The sequence below is a fragment of the Lathamus discolor genome, chromosome 1, assembly GCF_037157495.1.
Source record: "Lathamus discolor isolate bLatDis1 chromosome 1, bLatDis1.hap1, whole genome shotgun sequence".
Lineage (NCBI taxonomy): Eukaryota > Metazoa > Chordata > Aves > Psittaciformes > Psittacidae > Lathamus > Lathamus discolor.
Window position 1 is genome coordinate 50,106,369 of NC_088884.1, and position 25,767 is coordinate 50,132,135.

The following is a 25,767-nucleotide window of genomic DNA, read 5'->3' on the forward strand; positions in this document are numbered from 1 at the left end:
TTAAAGAGGAATGAATAGATGCTAATATATTTGTGGCTATTCACCACAGTTTTGAAAGAAGCCATTTCCATCATAAAGATATGTTTTTTATTCCTGTAAGCATCTGAATGCCGGTCCTCTAACAGCTGAGGAGTTTGTAAAAGCAACACTTTGAACTTTAATGAAAGAATTTATTTCTAGTGCCTTTATAAATCAATCTGATGGGACTATATAATTAGATAAAAATCGTATTCAATATGTGATGTTCAATAGCTCACAAAAAAGTCAACATACATTTTAATAAACTCATTCTAATAAATGAAAGTCCCTAAAAGAAGCCAGCAATCATGAGCAGATTTGAGATTCCTCTTAGCAAACAAACGGAATTAAATGATAGATTGAAGAGGCTGAGTTAATAATCTTCAGCTATAACTTGAAATGTCAGCCCAGTTTTAGAGAGACTAGTCATCAAAATACTTTAAAATACAGCTTCATGAATCACAGAATGTAAGATTACTTACTGATCAATCAACAGATTACTTTGATTTGTTTCCTACATAATGTTTACTACAAAATACTTTTCCTGGTGAAAAAAAAATAAAGTTATTAAACTCACATAAATGCCAAATTGCATTTGCTTAAGCATTCAGCAAGTAATTAGTATTGTACATAAATGATTTCACAACAATTATTAGTCCAGAGAGCTAGTGATTTTGTTTTTATCCCACATACAGCAGTGTCATAAACTCACTTATTGATGGGGGACTGGCAACAAGAAATTACATGGCAGAGTTCCTAATTACAGGGTTACCCATTACCATCTAATTCATTCTGCTGACTGATGCTGACACTGGTTGCACACTCAAAGCTAGCAGCCATTTAAACCATTGCTTGCTGAAATTGGGTCCTGCAACTGTTAAAATCTGCATTTAAGCAGGATTTGAAGTGTGGGCAATTGTTCCTGTGCTAGTGCACATATCTACATTACTTTGCTTTGATTTTTTTTCCATTTGCATGTTTTCCCATATGAAAATTCATGTGGCAAGTTACTAAGAGCTTTTTGTGATCATGTTTCCTAGCAGCTATAAATCTGCATGCTACAAATAAAGAATGCAACAACCAAAGTCTGATTATTCTCCAAAGCCGGTCAAGGAAACCTGCATTAGTGTGGAACTTCTAAACAAGGAAGCTGATCTTCATAAGGAAAATGTTGCTTTGTCCGGAAGCAGCAGTCCAGAAGACGTCTTCAGCTACCATGAAACACAGGCAGTATCAGTTTGTATAGACACCGCCATGCCTCCAGATGACTACATCCAAAGGCGAGGCTATACAGAGCCTTCACTTCTGAAGCTTCCTGTAGAGGAGTCCATTGAGAGTCACCACACACCCTTCCAGTTTGACCGGCATGCTCTGGCCAGAATTTCCACTTCCCCAACTTTAAGACGTCTAAGGATGACCTCTGCTTCACAAGCACTGTCATTCCAGGACTGTTCTGACATAGCTCAGATAGGGAATCTAAAGGAATACAACAGCTCTCTCCACCACATTTGCAAGAGTCCACCTCGGTGTACTACAACTTCCTCATTGTCGTTGCCTTCTTGTGTTCATGCAAAATTACTGTCTTCCAAAGCCAAGTCTGAAACAACTATTGCAAACCCAGCATCTGCCAGCCCCAGATCAATACTGCCAAGCCAAAAAGGTTGTCTCAGCAATGGCAGTACCAGCGAGAGTCTCCAAAACTCTTGGAGAGCCAACTGTGCTACCCTGACTAGGAGAATCCCTAGTCCCAGCCCTACACCACAGGAGGATGTCCAGGTAGGAGAAATAGAATGATGTAATCTACTTTTCAGTCTTGCATGTTCAGTGTTGGTCCATCATGGCTAAGAGCATAAACAAAATCACAGTTCTTAACTGAACTGCAGCCTTGCCTGTGTTCCTTTGATATAACAGACCGACTTCTGTGCTCATCAGGAAGGGAGATATTTCCTTCTAAATCAACAAGAGACAATGGTTCCAGACTTATGTTGTGGTGACCAGGTCGGCCTAGTCTGCTCCTGCACATGGCCACTCTTTCTCACCTCTGCCCATTCACCCTGCTGGACCAGTATAACTGGTTTTGGGACTATGAAAGAACAAAACTAAATGATTCACCCAGTTCTAGCTCGAGTTTTACAAGATTTATTTTCCAGGATCCTTCAGCAGAGTTCCTCCTAAAACAGGGCAGTTCTCTATTCTGTTTTACTGCATAGGACTATTAACCCTCCAAACCCCAAGAATGAAGTCATTCAAGATGGTTGAGCCAAATGAAAGTTTTCCTACTACTGAAGGAAGAGGTCCCATACCCATTCTTGATTTCCACTTACCTCTGCCAGCTCTGTCACTCGCTGGCCCCCTTCAGTTTTAAGCTCAGCTCCAAAAAAAAAAGGTACACTGGTCCAGCAAGTGCCAGTGTCAGTAATAAGCAAGGGAGGAGCTAGCTTGCTACCTTCTAGTTTTGATTCTTTCCTAGAAGTAAATTACCATTCAGCTATCCCCCATAACTTCATTGCAAGGACAAAAGGAGAGGCACTGCATAAGTCAGGTTTGCTGAGAGATCTACTCTCAAAGACTATAGGCTACTTGCTCAAGCAGTTGAATTCAGACATATGCTTGACTCTGTCCTTACACAAAGCACCTACACACATTTCACTGAACTGAACTGGATGGTGTCAAACAGGTGAATAGCTCTTTACTAACTGGGTACTTCTGTGCCACAGACCAAAAGCTATTCCCCCCCCCCTTCAAATACAGAAGACATTCTGGATATCAAATGAGTTCTCCTTTCTCCACAACAGTAAAAATAACCAACCAATGCCTAAGTCTATGTAGTACATTTGTCTTAATGAGTACTTTTTTTTTTTTAATAAAATCAGACTGCTTGCTTGCCATCTGACCAACTAACAAGAATATCTCACTTTCTTTCAGCAGTGTGGATTGCCTATACAAAGGTACGCATTTATTTGTTTTATCTTATCCTAAGCTTCGCTTCTCTACATTTTTAATGAATCCACTTCACTCTAAGACAAAACTGAACAATGAGACATATGTGTAACTCAACTTCAATTCATAGATTGGTTTTGTGAAATGCCTATCACTAGCTTGTTAAACTAAACTTCTAAATGAGATTTTCTTTCAAAGCTGGCCCTCTCCCCAACATGTTTAGCTATATTTCATGCAATATTTCAGCTGGACCATCATTGCTCTGCACTAAGAACTAACTGCCAAAAGGTCTGGCTGTTTGGATTAGCAGTGTCAAGTTTCTGCTTGAAGAATGTTAAATATCTCATAATCTCAAGCAACATTCTTCAAAACTTTGTGGGAAGGAAAATGGGAGCAAAGAAGCTAGCAGAACAGCTCAATATTGTTCTCACACATGAGCAAAGCAGATCTAGGTCTGCTAATAGATGGGGAGATTGTTAATCCTACAAACCAAGAAGAATTCTTGAATTTTGCAATTCAAGCGCAAGCAATATAAGGTGCTGTGTACCATAGATCTGTGCAGTGATTTCCATCAAGCTCTTACAAGCAATTGTCAGACAGTAAAAGCTCGATTAGAAATGATTTTGATTCAGCCATGTTTGTTTACTCCAGAAGCTCAAATGTTTACAGAAGGGAAACAAAGTTTATTTTCTTCCCCACACAACAAGGCAGTTGGAGCTAGTACCTCCCTTAATAACCCTACCTCTCTCACTGATGGTGCAGTGCTCACTAGACTGCATGATCCCCTTGAAGATTTCAGGTGGGTCATGCAGGTGAGTGAGGTATATCAAAAGCACAAGCACTGGTGAGCAAGTCTTGCAAAGACAGAAGTAACCCCACAACAAACAGCAATACATTTCTTCTGTGACTCTACCATAAAGTATTTAACTTGTTAATGCAGTAAACATCATTATTTGAGCTGTATCTCCTCTTCTTCACAATGTTTACTCATTTTTCAGGTAAAAGCTCTGTTGTAACCTGCAGTTTATAAACAGGTCTGTGTTTCAAGCACATTTATGTTTGGGACTGGGTGGGTTGGAGCAGGCTGATGCAGTCTATGAGCCATTACACAAGGCAGCTCCCTAGACAAAGCTGAACAGATGTGTACGTGCACCTGAAATCACGTTTCCTGCAGAACAGGCCTCCTAGATTTTCTGAATTTTTGCAATTTCAAACCCATTCTTCAGTATTTTTAATTAACAATGGAGATTGAGAGAGGAGGAGAGGGAGATATCTTTGCACCTTGGTATGAAAACAGGTGAACTGTACCTATTATGGGAAGAATCTGCTCTGACTGAGCTCAAAACTGTGATATGCATCTCACTGACAAGGTGAAGATTTGTGTGATCTGTGGCAAACTTCAGGGATTTGAAGGATACCACGTGCAAATGACTAAACAGGAGAACACTGAACATTTAATGCCATTGGCCTGGCATCTTCAGAAGGAAGCCACTATATGCCAGCTAATATATTGGCTCTGGACTTCTATCCAGACATTTTAGAAATCAATGAATACACAAAGAACGACACAAGCGTTGTTCCATAGCCATCATTGCAAAAGACTGACCGAAGGAGGTTTGCATAATGTATTGGAATTTCTATTTTTTTGTCTTGACTAATATTAGAATGTAGAAATATAAAACAAAAATAACCAGCATATATAAAAATAACCACTAATAACAAAAATAAATTTCTGCTTTAAGCTTTTTTTTTAAGTTGAATTTAGTCCAAGGTCTGGGCAAAGGCTATATTCAGCTCCTTCTTTATCCAGATCATTAGTCTAACTCCTTAACAGCTAATCCCCTCTTATCACAGCCAGAGAAAACTGCTTGAAATGTCAGGTTATTCTCCCCATCTAGAATCACACTGAGACAGATGGCAACTGTCCTCCAAGACTTACTTATATATCATCCCAGTTAAAAACCATACATCCATCCTTCAGTTCTAATGAATACCTCTTCTCCCCACTCCCAGGCTGTACTTTCAAAAGTCCTTCTTAAAGCAGCAATGCTCTTTTTAAACAGCATTCCCACACACAGCCCTCAGTTAGGAATGCCAGTACATCTCTGTCGGCATGGCAACATGCTGAAATGGTGCTGATTAAATATAATCAGCCAAAATAAATAAGTAGAAAGGACAGAGAGGTGTGGCTGGGACAAGGCAAGATACTAAAGTCAACTTTGCTGTGGAAGGAAATGTTGATAAAACAAAACCTTTACTCTGAGCTCATTTTCTCCTTGCACCACTCAGCATATCAGAGATTCACTGGAAAACTGGGCTGCACTATTTCCTAAAGACAATCAACTAAAGAAAAGTCCTCTCAGTAACTGACAAGGCAGCTCCTTTTCAATTAATTGAGGGAGCTGGCCTCATCTATCTCATAATGCTCTTCTGAAGCACCTTAACACAATAGTTACCAACACTTAAAATTTCCACAGGGTAGCACTCAGCGCACCTCATAAGGAAGTAATCCCCTGCACTGGTATGGGCTTGCAGACAACCAAGAAACAGACCCCACCCATAAAAGCTCTAACGAACCATGTGTTCGGTTCAATTTCATGATGAACCTCAGTCTCCTTGTAAATCCCAGTTAAACAAACAGATCCAATGTTCCCCATTCAGCAGGACTACCAGAAAAGGAAAAACTCTTAAGAGAACTCAACCATTGCACGTTGTAAACTCCCCAGCATGTAGTTTCCAACCTGTAATATGCCCATATTTCAAGTGTTAAAAGTCCAAGACCTGGCCCCCCGTTAGCCTACAACCCCCTCAGTTGTTAGGACCAGTCTTTCATCTATACAATTCAATTGGTTGAACTAAATCAACTGCAAGCAATGTCACTGTCAGTTCTTAACAGAAAGCATAGCTTCCATGTCCTGCTGTATATAGCAATTCCCGGTTCTTTCCATCAGAGCTCACCTGCAACTTGGTAAGTTGTCAAGTGACTATTCATGCACTTATGGGGAAAAATATACCTGCCATGTTTCACATCAGGCCTTGGCAAGTGGCTAGATATTCAGTAACATATCTGCCTAGGAAAAAAAAAAAAAAAAAAGCAGTAATTATATTTAACTGACCTAAAATACTGTACACAATAGGTGGTGACTGAAAAAAATGCATGTATGTACACACACTTTGTGCTTCCTCCCTCAGCTACTTAGCTACTGACCCCTTGAACTCTAATGGAGTCTTCATGCACCAGTCAGTTGAAGACAGTAAAACAGGCAGCTGTAGACACCAGTCACTTTGCAGCAGTACACTAACAGAATTAATTAGGTATTGGTGTGAGTTACTAGCAAAATCCAAAAAGATTTTGATGTGCACCAGTAGTTTCTGTATTTGAATGCAAGCAGCCTCTGGCACAAACATGCTATTGGATACAGAATGCCTGTGTCACTTCACTTGATAGATCTATATCCTGGACAACACCCTCTATTAGTAACAACAATAGTTAGAAAGAGCCATCTGGTTTTGATCAGCAGGGCCTCTAAGTCGTATTACATTCAAAACACAAAGTATTTGAATTAACAGAAAAATGTCAAAAAGATTTAAAAACAATAGCACAAACTGGCCAAAAGGTTAAATATTAAACAACATATACCCAACATTTTAACTATTTCACTAGTACATCATCTTTTCTTGAAATCACTCAAGTTATATGAAGCTTAAAAGTAATGATAACCCACGTATTGACTAGGGACATGGGATTTAACTACTCCTTTGTTCTCCAGTGCCAAAATACACATTCTGAAATTTCCTCTCGCTTGCCTAATCTCAGAAGAACCCAGGAATTTCCCATGTTTAAGCTCCCTAAGTACCTATTATCTGAGGCAAGCCATGGTCATAAGCACCTTGATCTCAGCAGCAATGTGGAGGAGTTAGAAAGATAATTAGATACCTCCTGTCGATCACCGAAATTTTGTACTCATTGTTCCTTTAGCACATCATTTCATAGCCACTGTGATTTGGGGTTTTTAGCTGAAAGGAGTGCTTCAGAAGCTTCTCTGCAGCCATGAGCAGAGAAAGTTGACTTGTTGTTGTTATATCTCACAGACCAGAAGGGCGCAGGCGTAGCTCTGTGGTAGTGAGTCTGCCAGGACTCGAGGTGTTCCCTGGAGACCTCCTGGTGTCAGACACTGCAATGGACTACCTGCCCCATGCCGCCCTCTTGCTAACTGCAGGTCAGATATGGGGTGGGGTTTGCTCATCCACAAATGCATGTGTGTGGGTGATGGGGAGGGAGCATCAGTGCCACGGTTACACACGAGGCAGCACAGCCTTTGTGGGAGATCCTATTAGCCAACACCAAAGACACTGCATTGCTAATTTAAAAATTGCCCTCAGTTTACTCTTTTTGCCTGAACGTTGTTGTTGAATACAAAATGTAATAGGTAGATGAGGTGGGGAGGACACAGATCCCCTCCCTCCTCCATAGGCCAGGCCAGGATCTCCATCCACAAATGAATTACAAATCCCAACCTGTACAGCTTCAAGCAGAGGGAAGAGATTGGCCCGTGTGACTGTTTCCAGCAGTGTTCAATCACAAGGGTAACAGACCCAATTTATGGGTAGAGATTGCTCAAAGGAATTTCCACCAGCGAAATGTGGACCTGCAATCAATGTCCACAAATGCCTACTGTGGAACATAGATTGCTGGTCACCAGAGGTCTAAGTTCCCTAAAATATAAGTCAGTCAAGGTCACAACCAGCAGCTTCATGAAAGCAAACAAGCCATTCATCCCCAGACAGAGTGAGGAAGGCCTTCAAAAACCAAAAGGAGAAAGTTTTGACTGTGGTTCCCAGTGACACACTTGCCTGAAGGTAGGTGCCACATACAGAAGAAATTCATTCCAGATTTCTTGCTGAACAAACACAGGCATTCCTCACCTCTCACCCAGTGCAGTCCTACAGCTAGATCCTTAGCTTTCCCTACTCCTCACTAAAGACCATGAGTTACAGCCCACAGCATTGTGCCAGTCCCATGACAGATCTGAGGCTCAGAGTTTGAACGGTTGTTTATTCACAGGAGTTTTAAATACCTGCATAGCTCCAAGATATCACTAATGAGCAGATAAAGCCCAATTCTTGCTTCAAAACAACTAATATCTTACGGTATGATGTGTTTTCCCATGTAAAGAACTGGCAATCACACACTGATCATCTGCAGCAAGTGGGAGTATTTAGCATCATCCAAGATCCCATCACAGACAGACATAATTCTTGCTGGGAGGAACCCAACAGGCTTAATGCATTTTAAGTCTGGTGCACAAACTGCCTAAACACAAGTATTAAATCTGAGCCAAGTAGAGTATAGTATAGCAGGCTTCATCTTAAAAAAAAAAAAAAAACATACATACATATAAATAACAGTTTTATTTTTAGTTGTTTGTTTCCTTACTAATAACACACTTGTTTTACCCATTAGAGTCCAAAAAACCAAGGTGGCCATTTGCCAAAAGAGGATTTGTGAGTATTTCACTTCTTTGTTCCCCCTTGCACTGACCTTGCCTTCTCCCACAACTAACTTGGGTAAAAAAGAGTTTCTTTACTGCCTCTGGAGAATGGCAGCCAGCAGGTAAGCTGAACTCAGAGGTCGCAGCCCACCCTGGGCTTGGGCATTAACCTGCAATGAAGGCCCGTAGCTCCAGCACAGCCACCAGCACCACTGCACATGAAAACAGTCAGTGCTGCTGTTCCCCATCCCCATGGGTGGTGGAAAGAGAGGTGCCCTCAGCTGGCAAGACAGCGCAAGAGCTCTCTCTCATTCAAGGTGTTCAGGGGCAGCAGCAGGTCCAGTGCAGCTCTCCAAGGTAAGAGGGCACAAGGTGGGCAAGTCAGTCTCATCGTTGCTTTGACCACAGTGCATCCTGTATTTTCTGCATGCCAACCTAGATCTTAAGCCCTTGGGGCTCTGGAATATTTGCCTAACTCCCACTCATGTGGGAGGGATCTAGGCTCCACCTATAAAAGTAGCTTTCTAGATGCTTTCTTAGGCCTTTCCTGTCCTCATGGGCACCCCACACACACACTTGCAAGTATAAGCATAAACACCAACACAGTTCAGTTAATTTCCTTGTCTAACACATTTCTGTGTCTTTTCCAGTTATGAAAATTTTCACCTACTATGGTATTTAAATTTCCCTTCTGATTGTTGTTCATCATTCTAAAAATGATTGTTTACAAGTGTCTTGATATCTCTGCGCTCCTAAGCATGGAATTGTGTGCAGTGCCCTCCTCATATTATTTGCATTTTATCTTCTAAATCTCACCTATCAAAGGAGAGTTTGTGCAAGTGAAACCAATGCAAATACTCAGATTACACATACGATAATCCCCACTTCATTTGATAGCATTCTTATACCATATGAAGGAGCATGGTCTAAAACTGAGAATTTTTAAATCAAGAAAAATATTTGAAATCAGCAATAAAATGCATTTGATATTTAGCCAAAAGTGATTTCTGAAACTATTGAATGCCATGAAACTTGCGGGTACATTGGTTAGGTGGGTGTACATAAAATTGAATTACTGTTTCTGCTTCATTTCAAGCTAACTTTCAAAATTAAGAGTTGAGCTTAAACTCTGAATTTCAAATATTATAATCAAACACATATTCCAAAACTGGCTTGCGTTCAGTGCCTAAAGTTCAGACAGCAGAAATCCTTAAAGTGAGAGCATACTGTTCCAGACAGCAGATAAAACTTCAGCAAACACCTTACATATAGACTTACAAGTCTATGCTCTCAGCACTAATTTATAGTTCATAAATATTGGTTAAACTTTTTACATGGCACTGTTGGCCTGAAAAATAAAACCAAACCAAAAGCAATTGTATTTATTTCATGATCCCTCACACAAACTCCTCTTACTCTCCAAGCTTTCTGAAGCTCATTTTATAGACACTACTCTGCAGCTGACCAAAGGAGCTGTTTTCAACATGTAGCTCAAAAAATAAACAAGCCTGCAAACTTTTCATGCCTATGGCAGGAGGATGACTTCAACCATGAGGTTTTTGTTCCCTACTTCTGACAGGGCTGAAGGGAGCAAAGACTTTTATTTGCTCTGTCTTCTGAGGGTAGCCCATTATTTGTTATTACCATACCAATGAGTTGCCCTGGCAAAAACTTCTCTGTTACATAAATAATACCTTACATACCTACAGACCCCACCCATAGCTACAAGTAAACCTGCCATCATTGCTTCATGTCTGTGTAGGAGAGTCTTGGAGATAAAAGGAAATCACTCAGTTAAGGGCAAGCTCCTTACAGATCAGAGTGAGGTGATCTGAACTGGGTAAACTTCTTAACAGTTTTTAAAACACTGTATGAATCAGAGGCACTTTTTTGTTATTCAACAGGGTAAAGACAAACAGAAGCAAGTATCTGATCTGGAAAACTGTCTTTCAACTGTTAAGATCATAGACTGCAGCACGTATGAATTTTTCTGCTTTAAGGTATCAAAATGCTAAGTATACTGTACCAAAGATATTTAAAGAAGGGGATAAAAAACTTTGTCTTATTTTCAAGTTACCATTTTTCATTACATTAATCTGGATATGAGACCTTTTTGTAAAATTAATGCATAAGATATATTTTTGAGGCCCTTAGTGACATAGTTTAATGGTTGGCTTGGAAGTCCTGGGGTAGCAGTTGGACTTCATGATCTTAAAGTTCTACCCCAACCTAATTAATTCTATGATTCTATAAAATGGAGAGGCAAGGGGATTAGCAAGGTATTGACTTTGGAGCAGGTCACTGAGGTGACAGCACCTGCCTTAGGACTAAACAAAATATCTAAGCACCTGTGAAGACCCAGTCCTTCTGTACTTTGATTATACCATCTGGAAAATAGGAAGCTCTCATACATCCCAGCTTTCCAGCAGCAGCACAACAGATTAAATTCCTTAGCCTTTGCAAGCTGCCCACTATTTTTTTCATACAGCGTCCTTCAAACATAGACTATCATACTGTGTTATCTTCAAATTCAGTACATTTATGTTACCAATATTGTGGAGGAAAACGTCTGTTTTTAAAAATCTCTTTTAAAGGCCTCTTTAAGCTTTCAAAAGAATCACTAACACTGGCAGCCAGGCTCTTTGCAACAGTCGGTGGTTTTCTTTCTTCTTCAATCAATAGAGTAAATCTTGGCATGAATTTATAAAGGCGCAACAGACAGAGCAGAAAGATGTCGACAGCCGGTTCGAGGTGAAAAAAGAAGCAGCAGTGTGGGAACTTTTCACAAGCGAATGCACCTACTTTCTGGATCATTTGCTGGTTCTCAAAATGGTGACTTCAGACTTCATTTCTCAAAAATAAGTATTTGCCCTGCTGTCAGCATGGCAGACATAAAGCCACCTGTAACCTCTCATTGTCTCTGAGGGAATGACTTAAGCAGTTGGTTTTGATCCTGTCTTACCTGCTCATCCTGTTTCCATAGTTCCCTTTGGTTTTTAACTTCTTTATAGCATCTCTTCTTCCAGATATCATTTTCTAGTGCTTTGCAAACACCATCTAATTGCAGATCCTGTCAGTAATTTCAGCTGATGCTCTACTATTCCTCTTACTAATGGTGAACTGAAGCCACTCTCCAATTGACCATACTAGATGTTTCTCTATTACTGGTCTGTAACACTATAATCTTACTTTAACTCCATATAGAGCATGAAAATCTCAGAATTCAGCAGACCTGTACTTCTAATATTACAAGAAAACAAGGAAACTAAAAAACAACTCCTCTCCCAAAAACTCCGAATTACCTCCATCATGGTGAATTTTAAGAGCTTTGAAATATGACTATTAGACCCTGATACAATAGCTGCACAATTTACATTCATCACACATCAAAAGTTAGTGTACGCATTTAAAAGGATGGAAGCTTCCCTAAATACCTTCTATCACTTTTCTCTTATTTTGCAAAGAAAATTTCCATTTTCTCATTAGTCAAAGGAAAAGATTAGTGAAACATTTTCCAGGTTGCTGAGAAGTTAGACCAGGCAGTATAAGAAGTACTGCAAAGAAAAAGGAATAGAGAACTGGTCTGAATTTCTCCTTGGTGGGGCAGAACAGGAAGGGAAAGTGGATGACCACAACCAGCTGTTGGCAAGATGGAAGCATCCTTCCTTCCATACACTTTGTTCAGGGATCTGAGAAGATTAAAATCAGGTGAATCCTTGGAAGGATGATGACAACAGGAGACACTCAGGCCCCTTGGTGAGTCTGATGTAGGAACCCACAGACAAACCTTAGCCAGGCTCCTGTGACCTGTGAATGGTGAACTATTCAGTCCATGCTAGGAACCCACTGAATTTTGGTACCAGTTTTAAAGATACCTGCTACTCTAAATACTTCCCAGTATAGGAATATTCCACCGATTTTAACAAATCTCTACAGGGAACTTTAAGACCACTGTAAATCCCCTTTAAACTGTCAGGTCAACTGCTCGTGGTGACAGGAATTACACAAGGCTAAGCAAACCCTCTCACTAACTCTTCAGTATTGGCACCTGGATGATAGTTTGGTGGGTTTATTTTTTTCATTAGTGCTTTTCACACATATACAAAACCTCTACTCAGTAATCTACATTGTTTAAGCCTTTTTCAGATTTAGGTCAGATTCAGCACAGCTCCAAGATCACCATCAGAGCTTAAATACTATAAAATCTTAAACAGCCGATAAGTACTCATGCAGTTTTCACTCAATACAGGTTAATAAAACAACCCAAAGAGATGAAAAACCTTCATGAGCCCTCCACTTACACTATTACAACCATTTCTTAACCACCATACTAACTCTATACAACACCTATAGCAGCAGATACATGGGACATGGAGGAAAGCATTTAGAAAAGTCATCACTACAGAAATCTGTAACAATCACTCTGATGTTATTAATTCTTTCACACAGAAAGAATGCTAGGGGACCCAGCAGGGACATAGCTGCCTCTGTGGCAGCCACAGAACACCCCAGGGACATCACTCATACCCTCCTCCTCACACAAAGCCCACTATTTAGCCTTCAGGCAGGTCTGGAAAAGTTTCACAGTGTCATCTTCTGCCCTCCCCAGATGAAATAATCATTTAGTAAGAATCACAGCGCAAACATGTTCTCTTCAGGAAAAAGCCAAAAAAGAGGACAGAAACATTGAATTGCCTCAAACAATCGGTAACATGGATTTGTTTTGCTTTTAAAGGTATTTATGAACACTCTAAAATACCTCCAGAGTAATGAACTTCTCTTGGATGTGGATTTATGGAGACTTTTTGCAAACTTAGAGGAGTTAGACAAGGTGAGTAAAAAAAATGACAGTCTTACAGAGATCAGAGACCAGCCCAATAAAAGGAGATGAGAAACCACCCATAAAGTTTCCGTTAAGATTCAGTGCTGACATTTGGGACTTAGTTCAAATAATTAATCTTTCCTTCCTCTCTATTTGGTATACCAGGGGTTCAGATTTCACCAGTGCAAATTATTCTCATGTACCTCTAGCAAAAAATAAACAGGCATTTGAACAGCAAGGAGAGCTTGTTTGGCAGCTGTTTTCAAAGTAAATGTGAGGTTGAAACTAATTCTCATAAGCAGCATCCTTTTAAAAGGATTTTTGAAGATAAACTCTGACTGCACAGCCCTTACAGCAAAGCAGTAAAAAAGGCAAAATAACTTCAATAACAAGTTTCCTTCTGCAAATGGACACAAAAACTTTGCTATCTATTGTGCCACTCCAGTAGGGCAAGTTAAAACAAAAGAGTGACCACCCCTCTCCACTGAGGTTTCCCTCAGTGTGAGCAGAAGGATGTTTCCCACACAGACTAGATGCTCTGGGTTCATGTGCTACTTACCCTCCAGCTTCCAGGAAGAGGGAGACCACATGGCTTGATTGTGATGAGCTCCAGCTCTTTGCTGCTTCTGTCCAGTTGCTGTGAGACTATTTCCAGCTCTGAAAATTAAAGGAAGCCATAAATCCAAAGTAGCTTTTACATAACTTTAGAAGTTAACCAAAACTTTTTCTTAGCTTAAGAACTCTCTTTCAGGACACCTTATCCTTAATAGCAAAGTGGCTTTCTGGAAAGTACTCTCCAGCTGTGTAAATTGAAGGAAAACTCTTCAGAGTAGGGACAATTAGCCAGAGTTTAAACACATGAGCAAGTCACCTCTGCTTGATGACTGAGCATCGAGGTGAGCATCACCAGGTGAGCTGCTATGAGTGACCACCTGAGCAGGTCTGGCGATACAAGGAAAGGTGTTTAGCTGATGTGTTTCACCTTGCACTTGTTGTGTACTAAGACCACACATGCAGCCAACTACTAGAGTTCAGCTGATGTGTGGTTGCTGATTCCTTCATTCTTGTTCAAGGAAAGAAGTGGGTTATAATGCTGTGTGTCATTTAGCAATGACAAAAGCTTCGAGCTTGGCTGGAGCTGGGTTACATCTAGAGAGAATTATCTTTAATACATTTTCTGTTTTGTTTTCTATTTTTTGTACTTATTAATAAGGATGTTAAATGATCATGTGTTACTCATACTTGTATATAAAACAGTGATCAAATTCTGGAGAAAATACCTGCTTTCAATGCCTTTTATGTCTTTTTTCATGCATTTTACTGTATCCATTTCTTCTTGACAGCAGGCTGAATCCATCAAAAAATGCATGGTCTAAAAGGCATAAAATACACCCTTGTCATAATGAAACAATAAGCATCATCTTATAAGCAACACTGTTCGCATAAATACACCAAACAAAGCCGTGTGTGAACCTACAACAGCAGTTCATACCAGTATCACAGATGATGATGTTTCCTTCTGGCCTAAAATTTGGCCTGAACGTGAGCCTGGTCATGAATTTGTGTGCAAATAGTGTGTTAAGAAGGCAAGTGTGGGCTTAGGAGCAGGCTCTCATCTGCATCTGACTGACAGTGTGGGCACCCTTCAATAAAGTGCAAACACATAAAGTTAACTTCCGGGGAATATGTGACTTTTTACAGCATTTTATAGAGTTTTCTCTCATCTCCGACAGCATGAAACAAACTCAAACTATGAAAGATGATATCTTCTTCAAAGGACCATGAAGACTCCTTTATCATCACAGCTAGGTCATATGCTGTGTTTTCCAATAGACAATTTTTCATGTCAATTCATGTTAGATACAGCTGCTGCCCTAAAATAAGTTTAAATGGAATAACTAGTCTTGTTTCAAAGCTTTTGTCACATGGCATTATCATGACGTAAATGGGTATTTGTATAGATTTGATTTAACTTCTAATTAAAGCATTCATGATGTAAACCTGAAGATAATTCTGGCAGTGCTGGGAAGATAAGTATAGGCACCCCACTGGGCTTGGAGCCTTTGAAGGGACCAGGGATGGGAAATAAAGTTGTTTTAAACTTAAGTTCAGAAGATCGCTGCTGCTAATTCCTCTTCTTTTTTCCCATTACTTAGATAAGTCTCAGCTTTCTGGAAGCTTTTTTTGAAGCCACGAAGGAGCACGTCAGAAAGTCAAACTCTCCAATGGATTTCAGCTCCATACTCAGAAAGGTAACATAATTGCAAGTGTTCTTATTTAATGCCAGGAAGGCCTTGCAGCAGGCCATTTATCATAGGATACAGGTGATTTAATGCAATCAAATCAGTCAAGGATATGCCATCTGTCACAGGCAGTTTGGTCTCAGCCCGAAGCACCTTCTCTCAGTAGGATGTTTTCCTTTTTATCCATTGGCATGTCTGAGGTGGTCATGGAAAGGTGCTCTGTATGTGGAGCTAAGTGTGGAAACATTTTCCCTTCCTTGAGATTAGGTACCCCAGACCTTGAGGAGACTTTGCCACTGGCAGACGTGAACTTCTCACTCTATGGAGGATGTTTTCCCTGAGACCAGACTCCAGCCCCATCACTGGATGTCCCTGTCTCCTTTCACTCCACTGCATAGATCCTTCCTTTATTCCATGGACTAAACCCATAAGTGTGTTTAAGTGCTTCATTAAGAGCTCAATGGGACTGAAATACTTTTTACTCTTTGGCCTTTGCCTGCTAAGCAAGAGAGAAGCACAGACACAGCTGTCCTGCCACTGCTGAGCACTGCCCTGCAACCTTTCTGGGCAGTCTTCACGGCAAGCATGGCAGTTGTCCAAACAGCAGTCTCCAGAGACTGTATTTCCTGCGCAGCTTCCCAGTGTCTGAGCAGCTGGACATACTAATACAGACAGTAAATCAATTTGTGGGCTTGAACCTTCCCTGGTAGCAGAGGCCACCGGAAAACTTATGGAAAATACTAAAACAGACCCTATCTCAGGGTTAGGATTTTAAAAAGGGGGAGTGAGGCTAGAGCTTATCTTCTCAGCCCCATTACCTCTGACTTCAGGCGTTCTCACCAATAACGTGTCTGTGAGACTGGCGGAATCCCAGACAAAACTGAGTTTTATCATGGGTGGCACGTAACATTTCTAAGAGCTATCTAGCACACTCAATATAAAGTGACATGCTATACGAGAGCATGTAAAGCTGTTTCATAGACAGTGGGGTTTATGTTCAGCTTCTATGTGAATTTCACATGACATTAATTTCTAACGAGAATAAAGTCTAGGAATTCTTCACACCTCTGGAGAGCTGTTAGAACTGTGCTCCCACACGTTGCTTGAGCACTGTTGGGGTTTTTTTACTACTTTCCCACTTTTACTACTTTTTAAATGGCCCTTTTCTTTCTTAACTCCCCTTTGTCTCTTCCCCCGTTTTCCTAGGTAGGAGTAAATCTCAGGTGAAACACACATCACAAAACCGAAACTGTTGTTTCTCCCTTTGGCATGTCAATTTTATTTCTCGATAAGTTTCAAAGTCTTTTCTGCAGTTTTTCCAGGGTGACCTCTGCCAGACACATCAGATTTATTGCCTTAATTATACCTCCGCTGTCTTCTACTTGGAAAACCTGAGACAGAGAGAAGATTTTGGCATCTACCTGAAAGTAAAGTGATGGTGGTGATGGTGGTGGTGATGTCTTCAGCCTTTCTGCCTCATGACATGATTTTAACAGCAGACTAGGGAAGTTGATTGCGAGCAAATCTGTGTAGATAGCGTTTTACACAGATTTTTTGAACTGCAGAAGGTATCACAGATATGAAGTCACCCTTCTGAGTGTGTGTTCCTCTGCACATGTGAAAGCCCATACTTGTAATTTAGAACAGACAAGAGGGGGAAGCAAAAAAGCAACAGCCGGCCGCATTTTTGAAGGCAGAAAATATGTACTGCCAGCCTCTATCATTCACGTGTTTTGCACGCAATCCTTTGATTTGGTGACCTCCACCTTAACAAAGTGAAATTGTTACAGAAAAAAAAAAGGAAGCAAAAATCAATCAAGGCACATTGTAAAATCTTGCTCAAGTGTGTTACAACATGTAGGGTATCACACTCCTTAGCAGATGATAGGACTCACATTCCCCGAGTACAAAACAGCCCCCAGCATCTACTCTATGCCATAGTGACTGGAGAAGATTATGATGGGTTTCTTCTGCTTAAGAAAAGGGCTATATGATAAAAGCCAATATAAGGGGAACAGAAATCCCGGTGCACATCAGTGCTTTCTTGGCACCTTTGGTGAGAGGGCAGGGTGGGTTTTGGCTGAGCCCTGCAAGAAAGCAGGGCTGCTTTCCTCACTTATGGGTATTTGCTGCCCCATGTGCCTTCAGGGAAGGAACATCCTGGATAGAACAACAAGCAACCCTCTGCAAAAGCAGGGATAAAGTTAATTGCCTTCCTAGTAGATTGTATAGCGCTGTGTTTCAGATTTAGGATGAGAATAATGATAACATGCTCATGTTTTAGTTGTTGCTAAGAAGTGTTTACACTAAGTCAAGGACTTTTCTGCCTCTCACACCACCAAGTAGACTGGGGTGCACAAGAAACTGGGAGGAGACACAGCTGAGACAGCTGACCCCAACTGACCAAGGGATATGCCAGACCACATGGCATCATGCTCAACATATAAACCTGGGGTAAAGCTAGCTGGGTGCCACAGGAATTGGCTGGGCGTCAGTCAGTGGGTGGTGAGCATATTGTGTCATGCATCACTTGTTTTGTGTATTCTAACTCTTTTATCATTATTTTTATTTTTACTTTGCCTTCCATTCCCACCCAATTAAACTGCCTTTAGGTCAATCCAGGAGTTTTGTTTTCCCCTTACCCCCCAATTCTCTCCCCTATTCTGCTGGGTGAGGGGAAAGTGAGAGAGCAGATGCACGGTGTTTAGTTACCTACCAGGTTAAACCACAAATGTTTTACACTGCCCTTGCTCTCACTGTGTGAGCAGTTAATCTTTAATTGGTCCCAGTCTCATTACAGTCAGCTGATGATGCAGAAAACTGTTTACTACCTCCCTGCCAGGGAGCACGATGAGGCATAAGGCAGGTTTTCTTTATCTTCAGCAGTGGTGTGAACAAAACAAACAGTGCAAGAGACTACATCTGTCAGAGCTGCTGGTGGCTCCTTTGCATCGACTGATGCGCTATCCCCTCCTCCTCAACAACATCTGGAAGAGGAGCACTGATGAAACAGAGAAAAGCTTTATCCAGTCACTTAAAGAGAAGGTGGAAAACTCCATAAGTAAGTAGCTAAGGTTTAAAGTCAAGTGTGTAAGTAACTATTTGTTAGTTATGTGGCCATTTGTGCATGACTGTGAATTGGTCTGGTCTCCCTACAGAGATGCAATGAGGATGTGCACGCCTTTCTACAGTCCTGAGCCCTTCCTCATTCTGTAGGAAATGATTGGTGCCACCCTTGGGCTGTCAAACCCTCTCAAGGGTTTGACATGGTCACAGGACTCCTGAATCAGCGAGTCTCCTGTATTTGCTCAGAATCATTTGCAGTGACATGCAAGCAATTAACACGAGATCACAAATACGAACAAATCTGGAAAGTTCTCAAACAAAGAATCCTTTGAGTTGGATTTATGTCTAAGAAGGCTTTGTTGGGGTTAATCCTTAATAGGATAAAATTGCATTCACAAGGGGAATATTATGTCAGTAGCCTTTCAATAAATGACAGGGTCCTACTATGCAAAATACCTGAAGTGCTATCCTAGCTACAGATTTTCTCTAGCTATTATGGAGAAAAAAAAAGGATTGGACCAGGAATTTTTTTTATTGAGTCTATATAATTTATTAATTAGGTGTTGATCGGAAAGCTATAAATGCATCTCTGAGTGTCTTATGGTCACATAGTACATCAGTACATTTATTCCCCAAAGACCTCATGCAGCCCCTACTAAAATCAAAGACAAGACAGTACATCAGCAAGACACTTATCCTGCCATCTTGGCAAGGAGAGGTGCCAGGCAGTGCTTCATCCTCACCACCAGTACACTCAGCATGGTGGTAAGTTCTCCACCATCATTCTTCTCCCCATCCTAGAGGCTGAAGGCTCAAGCACCTCCTTTGGAGATGAGGCAGAGAGTTAATGTCTTCTAGAAACAGATAAATCTGGGGCTCCTTCTTCTTAGGTAAATACTTCAATGACAGGATTACCACCTAAAAGAGAGGCCTGGCTTCTTTCTCTTCTTGCCAAGTCCTATGAGGTATCTAGCCTAATGGCCACCCAAGGAGTACAGGTTTTGGCAAAGAACAGGTTCCATAGGAAAATAAGATTGTTTTGTCACTAGTCTAGGGAATTCTGCTGGGCAGACAGCAGATTTAAGTATGCCCCAAATGACCATGGGATACCTGTGGAATATACCTGGCAAAAAAATAGGTCCTTCCAGAGTTCAGATATTTCTGGGCTAAGGAAAGCAACCATAGAGGGGTGACCCCTCTTTATCACAACACCTAAGATGTGGCTTCAGTTTTCGATCAGAGAATCAGTGACATAAGCAACAGCTTCAGTCGCAGAATTCCCTTTCTGATGTTTGTGTGTGTGTGTGTGTATATCTGAAACCATTCTCTGCAATATCACTCAACTCAAAAACCTGAAGTTCAAGTTGCGTGTTCATTAAGGTTTTCCCCATAACAGCCCTGAATCAGCAAAGACTTAGTCTCCACTTTTCACCTTCTGAAGCACCCTAATCCCAGTCATTGGTCGCTTCTGGCATCACTTCCCTCAAAATGAATTCTCACTAATTTCAACAGTCTTTTTACCAGGCTGTATATAACGCAAAACATTTTTCTCTCACTAGCCCAGACACTTCAGAAAAGCATCATCTTTTAAGCAACTTTTAAAGATTCCAGTTCAATTGAGTTTTATACAATTCCCCGTTTCCCAACCAGATTAGCGAACACAACCTTTTCATTTAGCACTGAATTTAAGCGTGTTTGAATGCACTATCAGAAATTCTGGTTCTACTGACCTAAGAGCTTAGGCAATTTTTACAGTGAGGCCAAGATTTTATCTGGGACTTAACATGCGAGGAGCTTTGGCTTCCATTGGCGAAAAAAACAGTATTCAGCATCTTCTGGAAACAGGACTGGGTTTGCCAGCCTTGGCAGTAACTGATTTTCCACATATTTCAGGGGATCTGGAAGGTAAAGTCAAGTGGTTGGACAACTTTCAGAAGTTGAGGCAGCTGCAAGAGGTCATACTTTGGCCTCAGGTCTGGGATCGTGACAAGAGATTCTTTGTCCCAGAGGTAAGCAGTTTTCTAAAGGGCATTTTTCCTCGAGGAATGTTTAGTTTCCTATCTATCTTTACAGTGTGGTCTAAAGTTGGCTGCTTGTCTGTATTTCAGTTATGGGAGATGGCTTCGCTCTTACAGGAACAGCTGCAGCCTGAGCACTACAAATACTGTAGCTGAACATGCAGGCTGTGCACAGTGCCTTGGATGCAACCCATGCTCTTGGCTAGCATTCAGGAGAGTACAATACTGTGATCCAGGAAGACTCTCCAGAGGTTGTTTTTAGGGGGCATAATGAAATGGGATAGATATAAGTATTACTACCTTTTTATAAGGATATGAAGCAGAAATTATTTGCCTCTTTCACTCCTCAAGCTGAGCCAAAGAAATTTCTATCGACATTTAAATAACATTATGAAAAAATTACATAGCATACCTGGGAACACGTGTACCTTTCTGCTCTCATTACCCCCTTAGCCATACACACAGACTTCAAGCATTATGTTAATATCATCAAGTGGGTCTCACCTCAAGGATTGTGTCTGTTCATACAGGGCTGCAAAAACCATTAAAACCACTCCGGAAAATCAAAACACAGCTTAACATTTCAAAAGCTTAAACACGTGTAAGCAATAGCACTGTTAAAGACATGTAGCCATGCTCAGTTATTAACTGCGTGATGTATTTAGCCTGAGATAAGAGCACATACGTACTCAATTTAACTGTTGGCTGCCTTGCAGTTCTCCGTCAGATATGCAAGATTCCCTATTTGATCTCTCTCTCTTTTTTGGGTCAAGTGTTTGAAGCAAAGCCTAAGAGAAAACAGCAGTGAAAACATTTTGTGTTCAACGAACAGACTTCTCCTTCATGAAGGGAGGCTAACACTAGCAGGTAACGTCCCTAGATGTCCCAGTATCAGGAGTTAGCTGAGCAGAATCATATTTTGCTGTGGCAGATCCAGAATACTGCAACAGTATTTGGGCAGGTGTGGGAAAGAAAAAGCAAATGTACAGCTTGCCACAGAGAGACTAAGAAACAGGAAGGCTGCCAAAAGGATGGGTAATCTGCATGGTTGTTTACTGTCACATCTGGATATTCAGTCTGCCAGGTGTTGAAGAAATCAGCTTGACTAGCCAATGCCTGCCACTCAAAGGGAGCATTTTACTGTCACATTCAAGAATGTGTCAATAAGAAAACAGGAAGTTTAGACTGTCCTATACAAGGTGCCTCATGTGCCTGGGGGCCGATGTCAACACAACTCACCTCTCTGGCATCATATCCACCATGTGCTTCCTTGAAAATCACTGAAAAGCCCAGAGGATTTTCCCATTTTTATTTCATATTTCTTCTTTGCTAAGACTGCTGTTTTGATGGATGCTTCGGAACAAGAAGGTGTTATCCTGGCAAGTGGCTTCCCTTCTATGAACGGGGCACTCCTACAACATGCCATTAACTCCACAGGTAGCACAGTGGTCACACACGAGCATGCTGATTTCTTTATCTCTGTTTGCAGCTGTCTATCACGCTGGCAGAGTGGAGACTCGTATCTCCAGACAAACAGGAACCATTCTGTGGCAGGGCACAGGTTGCTAGCTGGTGAGCTGCTGTAGAATCTACACCTGCAGAGGAAAAGCAAATGTCCTCTTTGTATGAGCAAGAAGGAGACTGGTCAGTTTGGAGAAGACCATCATGTGAAAGGATGCTGGAAGCTGCATGCTATGGTGGATGCAGGGCTATAAATATGGCTTGACAGAAAGGAGCAGAGCCCATGTCTTACATTTCCTTCACCACCTCCTCAGAAAGAGGTGAAGAGAATAAACTTTCCGTCTCCCACCACCATTATTACTGTTAGAAAAGGAGTAGCAAAAGAAACTGTCTATTTTTCAGTGTTTCATGAGGTGAATTATAGTTGCACAGAAGGCACAACATCAGGGACGTGGAGAAGAGAAGAGTTTGCTGATGATGTTCAGGGGGTGGCAGGCACAGCTGAAAGCAAGCCAGTGAGTCCTCTCCTTTCCATGCTTCCCTCTGCACCCATTGCTCTGTTGATGAGACATCAGTCCCCAGTGCAGGAGGTAAGGGTGGCTGTTGGGTGGCTACATTTCTTTCTGCAATATGTAATCAGAAAATGGAAGGAGGTATGAGCATAACTCTTACCCACCAAGCCAGCTGTCTGCAATCTGTAATATAGAAGTGCCTGGCAACTGGCCACTTGCCTGAATGAAATATCTTTCAAGACAGAAATGAAATCACAAGTCAAACGAAATTCCACACAACAGAAAGAAGTGTGTCCTAAAGTCACCACACTGAACAGGCTCACAAAAATTTGGTGTTAAAGTGAATGTGATTGCTTGAATGAAACAAAGATCACTGAGACTACAGTTGCATGGGGCTTTTGTAATCCTGTAGCTGAGAATAGGAGCAGCTGAGAGATGTGGATTTGTTCAGATGTAGACAGAAGGCTCAGGGAAGACCTTAGTGTTGTCTTCACTGCCTAATGGATGGTTTAAGGCAGATGAAGCTAAAGGCATCTTGGTGTCGCACAGAGAAAGGATGAGATATAACGACGCAAGTTGCCGCATGGGGTATTCCTCCATTAGATACTTGGAAAAAAAAATAACAATTAGGGTGGTTAAACAATGGTACAGGGGACCAGAGAGCTTGCTTTTATGATGCTATCAATTAACATTTCATCACTGCAAAAGCCTGTGAAGAGGGCAGCATACCAGTATTTAAAGGTACCAGGAAAAGGTGGCACTTCCCTCTTTATCTCTGCCATTTTCCGAGGGTTCACTGTTTACCAGGTAGGATTTGCTAATTTATAGCATGCCAATGGTTGCCTTTGTAGGTACCCCAGGGGATCCAGGTCACTTTTCCTGGCAGTCAAGTAGTTGTTTTTCATGAGGTAGCTGCTACAAGGTACAAGTATTAGTAGCCAAAATCAACAAGAGACATTAAGTACTTCATTTGAGAGTGCAGAACAGGGGAGAAGTAGTTGTGTACAATGTCAGAAACCACGCTTCTTTGTTGAAAGCATTTTATACGATGTTTTTAACAGGCATGATTCATAGATGTGCTTCATTATAAAATGGCAATTCCTTAAAATAGTCATACCATAAAACTGATTTGGTTTTGGTTTTCTCCTCAGAAAGCACAAGACTCCTTGACATCTATCTCTTCCTGTTCAACGATTTCCTATTAATTACCAAAATTAAACGTCACAGAAAGGTAATAATGGATAGAGATATACATGGTTGTGGTTGTTATGGTTTTTAGCTTGGTAAATGTTTTGAGTGTACTTTGGAAGATTGATCTAATGATAAATACAAGATGTCTCATCAGCATGAAGGACTGGTGATGCCTCCTTAATAGAAAACCATAATACTGATTGAAAACCCTGCTTCTAGGCTCAGTATGTCACAGACACACTATGACAGGCAGAATTTACATTACAAGACCTTAATATTTGCCTGTTTGCCTGGTGGTGTTTTGACAGGCGGGATTCCTGCGGCTCAGAAAAGTGCAAGGTTATGAGAAGATTTGTAATGCTCCCTCAAGACTCAGTTCAGCACCTGAGAAATTTTCATCCCAGAGGCATCAGAACTCTTGGAAAGAAGCAGAAAAAAAGAGGGGAGGTGGGGGAAAACAGGGAAATGGAAGGCTGGCTTTGTTCTCAGCACTAACACAGCCTACTGGATGTCTCCTTTCTTTGCCTTGATTTCTCATCGTGGTTTAAAATGGAGGGTGTTCTATATATGATAAATATCTGTATTTAGCCACCAAAAAAGGGAGTGGATGACCTGATATTACTAAAGCTTCAGTGTAGGAGAGCATCTAGCTCATTAAGTTTATGAAGCTGATGTAAATTAACGTTAAGTGAACCTATGCTGATGTCAAGCACTTTGTGTCCGATTTAAATACTTGGGTTTTTCTTTAAAGAAGTAGATGTTCTGCTTTTGTAGGAGATAGAGAATGCATGCAGTGAGAGATTCTAGACCAGCAGCACCATCCCTTACCAACAGAGGGGGATGAAGGGAGCAGGGATTCAAGGGACCTGGTGCCCACAGGCAAGTCTCAAGGGGTTGCCAACGTACATATTTTGGGGAACCTTCTGTGAAGGGCTGCAACCCATCTGGAGCCCCAGCTAATCTGGTGCCCCGGCACTGTCTGCATCTATGCGAGGGGAGATGAGGAAACACACCTCCAGGGAATGGAGAAAAGGTCCTGTTATTGAATCGGGGGGGAAAGGCTGAGAAAAGAAAAAAGAGTTTTGAACACTTTTGTTTTCTGCCTGTGGACTCGTACCGTGTTTCTAATGAGGCTTTTTAGTACAAGGTGTGATGTAGAGCTCCAGGTACCAATGATCTTTCTGAGGTTCCTCAAGCAAGTAAGCTGTCTGAGTACCTTTGATAAGAGAAAGCACATAATTTAGGCCTGCTTAGTGCCTATACTTCATGAGCAGATGGCAGATAACCAGCTAAGAAACTTCATCTTCTATTCCCAGAAATACGGGAGCTCAGATACCAGTTTAATGCCTGTCTGTCCTTCCCTCACTCCTGAGCTGCAGTCCTTCATCAGAGAGGGTGGATTTTGCACTGTCCTAGACCAGCCCATCCCACTAGACAGACTGATACTGAAAAACGTTGACCCCATCCATGTTACAGGTATGTGCCTATGTGCATTTGAACATCTTCATAAATACCACCTCAGTGCATTGTGTATGTGGCAGTATAAAGGGTAAGATGCTATTTGTCCACAAACTACCCTTAGATGCCAGGGGTGCCTTAGCACTCTGGCTTCACAGCTTTTCTCCTACCATGAAGCATGAACTACTTACACAGATGTTACATCCCGTGTCCCCCTGCCTCTAACAGCGACTTTTACATACGCACCAGATATTACCCGTTCACCCTAAAGGAGGTAGCTAGACTCCAGTGACTTCTTGCTCACAAATCAAGTATTTCCTTGACCTAACTGTCCTCACACTCTGTCAAACCTTGGGCATCCTTCCCGAGCACACTTTCAATCCCATACTACTTATGCAGCATTTTCTGCAGTTGTCCCACTGCACTGCTTTCCTGGGGGTCCTCACATAATGCACAGCAGCAATTCTCGAGGAGGCCGGAGAGATCTACCTCCTGTTGCTGCTCCTACTCACCTCCCTACCAGCCCTTGAGAGGATGGAAATCACC

At 41.4% G+C, this 25,767-nt stretch overlaps 1 protein-coding gene across 1 annotated transcript in view; it reads left to right on the plus strand.

Moving 5' to 3' along the window:
- Window positions 1-1,089: 1,089 nt before the first annotated feature.
- The window catches only part of PLEKHG7 (pleckstrin homology and RhoGEF domain containing G7), a 29,919-nt gene continuing 5,241 nt past the window's right edge, over window positions 1,090-25,767 (plus strand). The window contains exons 1-14 of the mRNA XM_065663984.1: window positions 1,090-1,794; window positions 2,944-2,966; window positions 7,051-7,178; window positions 8,423-8,463; window positions 10,355-10,450; window positions 11,133-11,282; window positions 13,186-13,281; window positions 15,429-15,524; window positions 16,829-16,942; window positions 18,402-18,576; window positions 20,475-20,590; window positions 21,373-21,466; window positions 23,724-23,803; window positions 25,080-25,239. Coding sequence (XP_065520056.1) covers window positions 1,090-1,794; window positions 2,944-2,966; window positions 7,051-7,178; window positions 8,423-8,463; window positions 10,355-10,450; window positions 11,133-11,282; window positions 13,186-13,281; window positions 15,429-15,524; window positions 16,829-16,942; window positions 18,402-18,576; window positions 20,475-20,590; window positions 21,373-21,466; window positions 23,724-23,803; window positions 25,080-25,239 — 2,074 coding nt within the window. The remainder of the gene's footprint in view (window positions 1,795-2,943; window positions 2,967-7,050; window positions 7,179-8,422; window positions 8,464-10,354; window positions 10,451-11,132; window positions 11,283-13,185; window positions 13,282-15,428; window positions 15,525-16,828; window positions 16,943-18,401; window positions 18,577-20,474; window positions 20,591-21,372; window positions 21,467-23,723; window positions 23,804-25,079; window positions 25,240-25,767) is intronic.